At 65.7% G+C, this 11,014-nt stretch overlaps 1 protein-coding gene across 3 annotated transcripts; it reads right to left on the bottom strand.

Annotated features, from left to right (window-relative positions):
• Positions 1–6,231: 6,231 nt before the first annotated feature.
• MAFA (MAF bZIP transcription factor A) lies at positions 6,232–8,562 on the bottom strand. 3 transcript variants are annotated; one of them, XR_005016973.1, is made up of 2 exons: positions 7,118–7,204; positions 6,232–6,472 (listed from the first exon to the last, which is right to left on the bottom strand). XR_005016973.1 is itself a non-coding variant. In XM_036829796.1 (2 exons), exons 1-2 carry the CDS (start codon positions 8,524–8,526, stop codon positions 6,467–6,469), a joined length of 885 nt encoding a protein of 294 aa, XP_036685691.1. In that variant the 5' UTR covers positions 8,527–8,562; the 3' UTR covers positions 6,232–6,466. The 3 variants fall into 3 exon arrangements, 2 of the variants coding, with proteins under 2 accessions (XP_036685691.1, XP_036685690.1); XM_036829796.1 differs by lacking the exon at positions 7,118–7,204 and adding an exon at positions 7,648–8,562; XM_036829795.1 differs by lacking the exons at positions 6,232–6,472; positions 7,118–7,204 and adding an exon at positions 7,375–8,562.
• Positions 8,563–11,014: the final 2,452 nt, after the last annotated feature.

Below are 11,014 nucleotides of genomic sequence, written 5' to 3'. Positions count from 1 at the left end.
CTGTGGGGACCGGGAAGGGAGCAGGAGGGGGAGGGTGGGAGAGGGGGCAGAGGCAAGTCGTGGGGGGGGGCAGAGCGTGGCTATCTGGGAAGGCAGTGGCCCAGCGATGGGGAACAATTCCCCTTGAGGCTGGCATGGCCGATCCCAGCTGGCCTCAGGACACCTAACTAGGGTGTCAGCCAGCAGGGCCCCAGAGTCGGGGAGGCCAGTGTGTAGGAAGTGGCAAGGCTCAGGGTAGTGCCAGGGCCAAGAGGGATAGCAGGAGGGCCGCAGCTGGAGCACCCCTTCCGCACGCTGCTCCCCATCAACACTGGGTTGAGGTCCCACACCCACAGTCTGCTTCTTTCAGCGCCACCCCCTGACTCTTGGGGGCGTCTCCCTGCAGGCCCCTCCATCCTCCCAAACCTGTTTCCTCCTGCGATCCAACCCGGCCCCAAAAGAAAACCTTCTGGTCTCCACACCCCCTGCCCTGTGGCTTCAGCCCCGAGCGCCCTAGAAATGCAGGTTCTTGCCGCCCTGAGGTTCAGGGCCTCTGCATTTTAGCAGGATTCTAGCTTGGCGCCCGAGTCCTGAGAACGTTCCCGACCCGGTTCTCCTCCCTAGGCGAGGATGCCAGGTCAGCCTGGAAGCTGACTGAAGGAGGGGGTGGAGGAGGAAGAGGAGGTGGAGAAGGAGAGGGAGGCGGGAGAGCAGGCGTGAGGAAGCGGGAGGAGGAGGAGGAGGAGGCAGAGCAGGAGCGGGGGACCGCCCCCAGCGCACTTGGCCTGCCCCTCCCCTGCGCCCGCCCCTCCCCTGCGCCCGCCCCTCCGCGTCCCCTCCTCCGCGTCCCCTCCTCCGCGTCCCCTCCTCCGCCCCCGCCGCCAGCCTTCTTTCCCCCGGGGTCGCGGCTAATCGGCTGTGACAACTCGAGCCCTCAGCAGCTGAGCGGTGTCACCGCGAATTAGGCCGGCGCTGAGCCCGCCAACGGCAAATTACTCGTCGCTGCTGCGCTGGGGCAGCGGCCGAGCGCGGGCGAGGCTGCGGCGGTGGCGGCGGGAGCCTCGTGAACGGCCCAGGGGCAGGTGTGCCGTGAGCTCGGCGCCAGCGAGGGTGTGGTGGGAGCGAGGGGTGCCCCGCAGCGGCCCTGCCCTCCCTGCCCTGCCCTCCCCGCAGCCCACCCCTCCCAGCACTGCAGCCCCCGCCGGTCCGGTCCTTCCAGCTCCCGCCCTTCTGCCTTCCCCAGCCCCGCGCCCTCACCCCCAGGTCCACGCCCACCTTCTCTAACTTTCTTCCCAGCCCCGTTGTTGATCTGCTCTCCTTTCAGCAAAACTTCCCCCACAGTGACCTGGGCTCAGTGTCCCGCTTCCCGGGCCCCAGCGCTACCCCACCGGCTCACCAGCAGCAAACGCAGGACGGCCTTTCCGCCTCCTCTGCTGCTCTGGCCCTCAGGCTGGGGGGCGGCCTCCCACCAGAATAGGACCCCCCAGGCAGTGGGCTGTCTGTCCTGTTCCCAGTTCTGTCCTCACCTTCTAGAATAGACCTTAGCACACAGTAGGTGCTCCATGAATAGTTTTGAGTGAATGAATGAGTCCCCTCCCCCTGGAGGAAAGGCAGACTTTTCTCCAGGCTGGCCCTCCTTCCATCCGGTGTGGTGTCCCTGTGGTGGCCAGGCCGGCTGGGCTGGTATCTGGGAGAGCAGGGGTGAGACCAAGTTCCCTGCACCCCAGCAGGGCCTCCCTGGCCCGTGGCCAGACTCTGTGGTCTCAGGAACTGCTGACAGTGTGGCCCAGGGAGGTGACAGAGCTGGTCCTGTGGGGTCAGAGCCGCAGGCAGGGCTAGGGGCTGTGCGGGGGGACAGCTTTGGACCTCCACAGGACTGGTGGCCCTTCCCTGTCCCCCAACTGTCCCCTCAAGTGCTGGGTGTCCCCTGTCATCGCAGCCTGTCATCTCTGTGGCCAGCTCAAACCTGCCACTTGTCTGCTTCCCTGAGCGGCTAGAGGTGAGAAGACCCAGGCCCACTGGGGTCTGGGTGAAGACCATTCTTGTCCTGACGCCCAACGCTCACCCTGTCCCAAGTCCCTCGGCCTGGGGCCAGAGAGTCCCAGGGCCAGTGCCATGGGATGGCTTGACCCTTCCTTGGGCCCCAGGCTCCCAGCCCTGCCTGGTGGGCAGGTCACACAGCCCCGGCCCCACCAGTTCCCCACAGGTCAGTCTGCAGCTTGGAATCCTTCACAGCTCCCTGCGCCCTTCTAGGCCAGGCCAGCCCGGCACCATGCAGGCCCAGCGCGGGTCTGGACCTGGTACCCGCTGAGAGAGTGAATTCTGGACGTGGAGCCCCCAGTCCGGTGCAACTGGTGATGGTTCCCGCTGGGGCAGGGCCTGGCCTTTACCACACGGGGGCGCGGCGTGAGCCTGAAGAGGCCGCTGCTCTTAGCCCAGGCTGCGGGAGGAGGCCTCCATCCTGGAACCTCACCAGTGGCACGGAGGGCGCAGGCTGGCCAGAGAGAGAGGACAAAAGGGCAGGTGGGGCAGCCGTAGGGTCCGGGCCTGGGCAGTAGCTGAGGGTGGCACTTCCCTGGTGTGGCCAGTGTCAGAGCTCATGAGGCCACAGGGCCAGGACGTGGGGTGAAGGGCCTGGGCCTGGGACAGAAAACCCACGCGGTCCCTGTGCATGTCTGTGCAGGTCCTGCGTGTGCTGTCATGGGCTCCTGGATCTCTGTGCTCCTGAGCACGTCCAGTCCTGTGTGTGCGTGTGTATGTGGGTCTGTGCATTTGCACATGTCTCAGCCCACGCGTGTGGCCGTGTCTATCTGCGTGTGCGTGTCTGCGTGTGCGCCCATCCTGGGGAGGGGGGAGGCCAGGGAAGAGGACACCTTGGCCTTGGCTGGCCCCGCCCAGGAGCAGCTATAAATAGGAGGCCGGGGAGGGGCCAGCGGACAGCCACCCGCCGCCACAGAGGGCTGGGCTGGTGTGGAAATGGAGAGAGGCGGGGGAGGGGGGCGCTGCCGACTGCAAACTGAAGTGGGGGCCCCAGTACCGAGCAGCCCTGAGCATCCCCTAGGGCCAGCAGCTGGGGAAGGGGCCTAGGGCCTGTCTGGGTCCCCTCGAATCCCAACTCAGGGTTTTTCCTGGAATCCTTAACCAGCTGGAGGACGAGGGCAGCAGCTGTGCTGTGTTCGCGCGTGTGTTTGGGGTGTAGGGATCCTTGCAGGAGGGGAAGATGAGGCCCAGCTGGGTGCTCTGTGGGGTGAGGGCCTGAAATGCAGGGGCGGAGCAGGGCCTGGATGGGGTGTGGGGTGCTGCGGCCTCAGCTCAGGCAGCCTCCCGGGGCTGGGAGCTGAGGCTGTCGGTGCAGGGGTGGCCCTGGGGATCCCAGCAGGCGGCAGTGAGCACAGCTGTGGTGGGCGAGGGCGGGGGAGAGGGACTCTATCCTGCCACCCACCGCCCGCAGTGGGGCAGCCACGCGGGGGAGTGTGGAGTGCATTGAGTGCGTGTGTGGGAGCCACAGCTGCGCTGTCATCTACGTGTGGACCTGTGTATGTCGAATGTAATGAGTGTGCACGTGTCCAGTGTGTGTGTATGCTGCCGTGTCCTCTCCAGGGCCACGGGTCACAGTCCGCTCACTCAGCCCCCAGGCCCCCGGAGGGCGACTCCTGGGCCTTCTGGGAACACGAGGTCCTCATGCTGCCTTCCAGGCTGCCCCAAATCTGCTCTAATGTCCTAGACCGCCCGAACTGCCACCCCCTCCTTTCCTCTAGGCACTCTGCCGCTGCTGCCGTCTAAGGAACTTGCTTACTGGGTGGGTGATTGTCTCTCTCCCTTGGAACGCCGGGTGAGGGCTGTCATTTTGGTCCCTGCTGTGGCCCCCACTGGGCCTGGCACAGAGTTAGGACTCAAACTGAGTGAAGTAACAAAGGAATGAAGAATGGATCCCCCCAGAGGTGGGGGCAGGGTCAGGGGGTGGCCAGGGTGCTTGCGGCCCCAAGGCCGCTAGGTGCAGATTCTGTCTGTATGCTGGTTCTGGGGAGCCCCCTCCCGGAGGGCAGAGGATGGAGGTGTGAGCTGACAGGGTGCGAGGCTCTGGGATAGGCCCTGCCAGGAGTGACCAAGGCAAGGGTACCACCACGGCCCCGTGAACATCCAGGCTGGCACAGCAGCCCAGGGACCTGGGCGTCGAGTGGAGGCTTGTCCTGCAGCTTGGGCACTGCAGTCACCCCTACCCCGGGCGGGGGCCCTCGCTGCCCCGCCAGCTCCCTCTCAGACCAGTCCCGGTGGCTCCAGGGATCTCGGTGCTGCCACTGCCCTCCCCACACCTACAGGGACACAAGTCACATCACACTCATACAGGCAGATAGAGACACACCTGAGCACTGGCTGTCACACGCCCGAGGTCCCCCTGCTCTCGTGGCCCCAGGCCCAGTGAGGTGGAGTCTCCACCACACACCTCCCTCTCCCGCCCCCACCCCTGGGCCCCGCCCCGCCCCCCGGCTGCAGCAGCACCTCCCCCGCGGGCAGAAGCTCCGCCCCCAGCACCTGCCTAACGGGCGCCCCGCTAGGAGGAGGGAGCAGGTAGGGAGCCTAAGCTCTGCACTCCTGGAGGACTCAGAGGTGCTCCAGGGACTCAGAGATGCTTTCCACAGGCTGGCTGCTTTCCTGCAGGAGTTCGTGGATCCCCTGTAAGCTTTTTGGAAAAGATCTGTCTCTAAACACAAAAATAAGCGCTCCTCCTGCCTCCCCCAATAATTTCCCTGTCCTCCATGTTCATTTGTCTTCTCCATCTTATCCTAGAGGGAAAACCAGAGGAAAGAAGAGGTGGGGGAAGAAAGGAAGGAAAAAGAAAGAGGAAAGCAGGGAGGAAAAAGCAAAAGAAAATAGAAGAGGAAAGTGAAACCAAACCCAGCACTCAGCCCCTCGCTCAGGCCCACCCTGCAGAGGAACCCAAGCACTGGGGCACGGGGGCGGGGGTACTTCCCGAGCCTCCCCGCCCCACCCCAGCCCCACTGCCCGGTCCAGGCCCCGAGTACTGGGCTCTGAGAGGCCTGGGGTGCTGGAGGCAGAGGGATGAGCGCGGCTCCCTGCCCACCAACCCCTCCCCGCAGAAGAAGACCGTCAGGCTGCCTGGCCCTCAGCCGGCCATCCGCTTTCTCTGCCAGGAGGATGGCTCTCCAATGGCCCCTCAGGCGGCAGCAGTGGAAACTAAGGTGCCCTCATCAAAACCAACCAGCAGACCGCCCTCGCACGCACCCAGACTCTGGGCCCCTCCTCGTCGGCAAAAGTCTGAGCCGCGGGGCCGTCCTGAGGTTGGCTGGGACCCGCCGGGTGCCCCCTCTCCCCCTCGCCACGCTGCAGTCTCCCCAACTGGTCCCCTTAACTCACTCCCCCACGCCCACACTTCTACTTCTCTCTGCACCAGCGTTTTTTGCCTGCGGAGAGGGCAGCTTGCTCCCCTCCCTGGGGGCTTGGAGGACTCAGCCCCTGGGTTTGGGGATTTTGCTCAAACCCTCACGGAGACCCAACCTCTCGGTTCTAAGTTTCATTCTAAGGCAAAGAGGGAGGGGGCAGCCCTCGGCTTTTCTCTGTCTTGCAGACAGAGACACTAAAACAAACTCAGGCGACATCCTCGCGGGACCTGCAGTTGTCCCAGCCCCGAGGAGGAGCCTTGCTGTCCCCAGACAGAAAAGCGGGGAGCCTTGGCAAGTTCCGTGGCAAGCTCTTCTCCAAATGTGCAAACCACAGACTTCACCGGACTCCATCCCCCATCCCGTTGTGAACAGAGGTTAACAGTCAAGTATCTTACGGTGGCCCCAGCTCTCTTAGCATGAAGTTTCCAGAGGTGCCGCCCTCCCTGGTGCCCTCGCAGTTCAGGCCTCGGCCCTGCAGGTGGGAGACCGCAGGCTCAGAAGAGCTGAGGACAGCGTTTGCCACCAGGACGCATCGGCGCTGTGTGTGGGGTCGCCACCAAGGATGGCCTCACGCACCGGGCCGCGTCCTGCCTTAGCGGGGCCGAGGCCACCCTGTGCGGCCCTCCTCCCAGTGGGGCAGCCCAGGGGTGGCAGGGCAGGTGCCTGCGGGTCGGGCCCTGACAGCAGCCTTTTTTAACAACTCTGGTCAGTCTCTCCCGGTTGGCCCAGGTGGGTCACCCAGAGCTAAGGCAGGGCCCAGTTCAGGGACCTCCTTTTCTTTCTATTCAGGAAGAAATATGGCAAAAACGAAAGCCACAGAAAAACCAGCCACGCTCCAGTGACTTTTGGATCTAAACGGATTTATTTTGTGTGTGTTTTTTTCTTTCTTCAGTTTCGTAGCAAAAGAAAAAAGAACCCAACGAAATACAACAACACAACGAAACTTGCAACGAGTTGGAGTCTCCTGCGCCCAGCAGAAGCAGGCGCTGAAGGAGTGCAGGACAGGCTGCAGTCCGGGGCTGGGGGCTTGCAGGGGCCGGAGCACCGGCCTCCCCACCCTCTCTTCCGGCTACTCCAAAAAGTGATCAGCTCTTAAAACAAGAATCCACAAAAAACGAAACACATTTTAAATTAAAATAAAAACACTTTCTCCACCCGCCCCCATGCCAGGAGATTCAGGCGAAACCTCCTCTTTAAAAAAATTTTTTTTCTGCTAGAAATACTGTGCATTACTTTTTTTCTTTCACTTCTCTTGAGGGTTAAAATAAGATATATTTTCCCGGGAGTCATAAATACGATCTGGTGCATAGAGAAATAGCAGCTCGGGAGTCCGGGCCAGCTCCCACCCCCCTCCCCCCGTGGAGTACAGTAGGGCAGCAGGACTGAACACAGCATAGATAATGCTCCTCGGCTTCAATCTCTAGGGGACGCCAGCGGCAGGGTGGGGGGCAGGCAGGCAGGAGGGCAGGCAGGGGCCAGGCCCCTCCGAGCGAGCGACACATGCTGGGACACGCGACGTCCGAGGGCAAACCCGGCCGGGAAGCAGGGAGCTTCCTCTAGGGTTTTCTTTTCTAATCACCGAGCAAAATAAATATAAATACTTCGAAAATAAGACCGCTTTAAAAAGGAGTAGAAAAGGGCAGGGTAAGGAGGCCAAAAGAAAGGAAACGAAGGAGCGCGGGGCGGCGGCGGAGGCCCTCGCGGCGGTCCGGGTGAGGCTGGGCGCAGAACCGCACCTCACGTATGTACAAGCGGACGCCAGGAAGGACTTCGACCCGGCCCAACTCTCCCGGGAATCGCCGTGCTCCGAGCAGAGGAGTCGTGGCAGCGTCAGGACGGCCACCCAGTAAGATGCGCGGGCCGGGAGCGAGGAGGCCGAGCCGCGGGAAGGGGCCTCCAGTCCGGAGCCTGCAGACGTCGCAGCGGGGCTCGTGGGGCCGGCCCGGCCGGAGGCGGCGGCGTTAACGCGGGCGCCCGCGCGCGGCGGGCGCCTCGGCCCGGCCGTGCGTCCTCGCCCTGGGCCGCGGAGTCCGGGCCGCGGAGTCCGAGCCGAGGCCCCGGGCCGCCCGCGCGAGCCTCTTCTCGGCGGCGCCGCGGGCTCGGGGTCCGGTGCTCACAGGAAGAAGTCGGAAGCGCCCTTGGCCCCGACTCCCGGCGAGGACTCCCGCGGGAAGCCGGCTCCGCCCGCGCCCCCGGGGCCGCCCCGGCCGGCCAGCTTCTCGTATTTCTCCTTGTACAGGTCCCGCTCCTTGGCCAGGCGCCCCACCTCCAGCTTCAGCTGCTCCACCTGGCTCTGGAGCTGGCACTTCTCGCTCTCCAGAATGTGCCGCTGCTGCACCCGCTTGAAGCGGCACGACTGAGCGTAGCCGCGGTTCTTGAGCGTGCGCCGCTTCTGCTTCAGCCGGATGACCTCCTCCTTACTGAAGCCGCGGAGCTGCCTGTTCAGCTCGCGCACGGACATGGACACCAGCTGGTCGTCGGAGAAGCGCTCCTCCAGGCGCACGTGGTGGCCCGTGCCGCCGCCGCCATGGCCCGCGCCGCCGTGGTGGTGGTGGTGGTGGTGATGGTGGTGGGCGGCGTGGTGCGTGCCGTGGTGGTGGCCGGCGCCCATGTCGTCCGCGCCGCCGCCGCCCGCGAAGCCCTGGCCCCGGAAGGCCTCGTAGGCCGCGGCGGCCTCTGGGTGGTGGTGCGCGCCGTGGTGCCCGGTGTGGTGGCCGCTGCCGATGAGCGCCTCCACCGCGTCCTCGGGCGTCAGGTTGAGCGCCTCAGGGTTCAGGTGGTGCTGGTAGCCGCTCATCCAGTACAGATCCTCCAGCGCCGGCTTCCCCGAGGCGCCCCCGACGGCGCCGGGGCCCCCGCTTGCCGGCCCCGGGGCAGCCCCGGCCTGCACCGCGCCGCCGCCGCCCCCCGCGCCGCCGCCGGTGCCCGGGCTGGGCGCGCAGAAGCTGGGCGAGGAGGGCACGGAGGAGCAGGGCGTGCTGAGCGGCGTCGAGGATAGCGAGCCCGGCGGCAGACGGTGGCAGAAGCGCTCGGCCTCGGGCGGCTCCTTCTTCACCTCGAACTTCATCAGGTCGAAGTCATTGACGTACTCGATGGCCAGCGGGCTGCTGGGCAGCTCGGCGCCCATCGCCAGCTCCGCGGCCATCGCCCGGGGGAGCCCGCCGCCTCGCCCGGCTGAGCCCCAACAGGAGGCGGGGGGGGGGGAGCCACGGGCCTCTCCCCCCCCTTCGCTCCCCACGGGCGGCGGGTCCCTGCCGGGGCGGCGGCGAGAGGCGCGGGCTCCGAGCCGGAGCGCGCGGGGAAAAGTTTCACGCAGCCAACTCAGGGGTGGCCACTGGGGACGCCGCCGGTAGGGCCTCTCGGGCAGCCCTGGGTCGCTCCCCGGCGGGTGCAGGCCGGCCGCGGTGCCCTGTTCCCGAGCCGGCGGCCGGGCGGTGGCCCGGCGGGTGGCGGTGCGGCCACCGCCTCCGGCTGCTCGGGTTCCCCTCGCTCCGCCCGCGTACAGCCGGCCCCGCCTCCACCGCCGAGTGCCGAGCTGTGCGCTCTCCCTTATAGTGCCGGGCGCCTGGGCCCGCCTTTCTGGGAAGGGTACGCGCCTCCGGGCCAATCAGAGCCCCAGACCCGGCGCTCTCATTTGCATATCCCCATGGCAACCGGAGCCCAGCTGTCAATCTCCTGCGGGGAACAGCTGTGGGAAGGGGTGGTGACCCGCCGCCAGGGAGAGGAGGGGCAGGGCCCTCTGGTGGCCGCCTCGGGGGACTGCACGGGCAGAGGGCGCGGGGCGCGCGGGGGGCGCGGGACCGGGCCCGAGGCCTCCGAGGCCTCGCGTCCGCGACGGGGCGGCCACAGAGTCTCGGGGAGCAGGGGCTGCTCCTCGGTGCCTCCTTCCCCTGCAGCCCAGCTGGCCGTGACCCGGCAGCCCCTTCCCAGGTTGTTTTCCGGCCGGCCGGGAGCCCGCGTCCAGCCCCGCTAGCGTGGTGGCGCCGGGACATTCCAGTCTCCCGACACGGGTGACACTGCGCGGCCTGGCCGGGCGCTGCGCGGGAGAGCTGGTTATTTTTAGCTCCGCGGTTCAGGCGGGTTCAGGAATTTAGTCAACAAAGTTGCTGGCACCTCCGTGCGGCGGGATCCACCGCGGGACGCCCGACTCCAAGGGTGTGCGGCGCAGGTGGGGAGGGAGTCGCGCGCAGGCCAGCGAAGTGGGGGCGCCAGGGACCCTAGTATGGGGGCCTGAGCTGCGGGATGGGTGAGGCCTGGGACTCAGGGGTTGGTTGGAGGGACCCGGGGTGGGAGGGGCGCTCAGGGCCAGAGGGCCGCCAGGCCCGCACCGCATTAGGCGTCCGGGCTCCAGCTGCCCACCTGCCCAGGTCCGGCCCCTTGGCGGGGGTTGTGGCGCAGAGCTGGGCGGGGGCGGGGATTGGGGCGGCGGAGGTGGGGAGCCTCCAGTGCGAGGAGAAACCGGGAGGGCTGGGCTCAGGGAGCGGAGGCGCGCCTATTGCCCAGGGCTTGGTGACTAGGTAAAGAACTGTGGAGCAGTGGGTGCTCCCAGAGCAGGGGGCGGTCCCTGCCACGGCCCTCCAGGGTCGGCTGAGATGGGAGGGCATGACCCAGAGAGGCCCCCAATTCTCTATACTATTATGTGACTTTTATAATTTAAAAACTCAGTCTTAAATGCAACCATCTATGCACACAGAAGCAAAAGTCTGGAGGGACTGTGGGCAAGACGTCACCAGGGGCAGCCTAGCCATGTGCTGGGGGCGTTTATCTACCAGGGTTTTTACCTTGTTCCTGGCATGAATATCTAATATTTTATAATAAGAAAAGTGTCATACAATGGGGAGTGAAACCACACTTCTTAAGATGCCATGGGGGTGGCCCGGCCCCATCTGCACAGTGGGCACCTCTTGCCCTTTCCTCCTTTCCCCCACGTCCCTCTGGGTGGGGCTGGGCTGTGAGGCCGGGCCATGCGGAGAACAAGGACCCGTCCCACAGGGATGGCCCAGCAAGTGGCAGAACACAGGCCCCAGGCCGGGGGTTTGGGCTCTAGGCCAGATGCGTTGCCAGGTTTGGGGCTCCCTTTAAAGCCCGCGGCGCTCAGAGGGGTGATGTCGAGCTGGTGGCGCGTCTGCCTGTCTGAGGGGGAGAGCGTGTCTGCACTGGGCTGCTGTGTCTGGCCACCTGGGCTCGGCCCCTCACACTGTGGCTCCCGCCAGGCCGCTAGACCAGCTACGGGTTTGGTCCCAAGCGCAGAAGGCTGCTGGGGTGGAGCCAGGCTTGTGCACATGGGGGCCCTCCTCACAGCTCCTGGCCTCAGGCCGAGGGGCACTGACCTACAGCCATGCCTGGGCTCTGTGGCACCCCCAGTCCCGCCCAGTCGTCTCGTCTTGTCCTGAGACGCGCCGTAAGGCCCACCCCAAGCCCACCCTGGACCTCCTCGAGTCCTCTGCTCGGCCACACCAAGTCAGGGACAGTTCCCGCCACATCCAGCCCCAAAATGTGATGCTCACAGATGCTGGGCCCCGCCCCAGCCCAGAGCCAGCCAGCCCCTCACTCAGTCACACGCACAGGCCGTTCATTCACTCCCTCCACTGTGGGGGGGGACCCAGCGCAAGGCCTGCTGCAGAGACTGCATT

This window comes from Balaenoptera musculus, chromosome 17 (assembly GCF_009873245.2).
Source record: "Balaenoptera musculus isolate JJ_BM4_2016_0621 chromosome 17, mBalMus1.pri.v3, whole genome shotgun sequence".
Taxonomy (NCBI): domain Eukaryota; kingdom Metazoa; phylum Chordata; class Mammalia; order Artiodactyla; family Balaenopteridae; genus Balaenoptera; species Balaenoptera musculus.
Note: the sequence above shows the minus strand (reverse complement) of the source record. Positions and strands in the feature narration are given on the sequence as shown.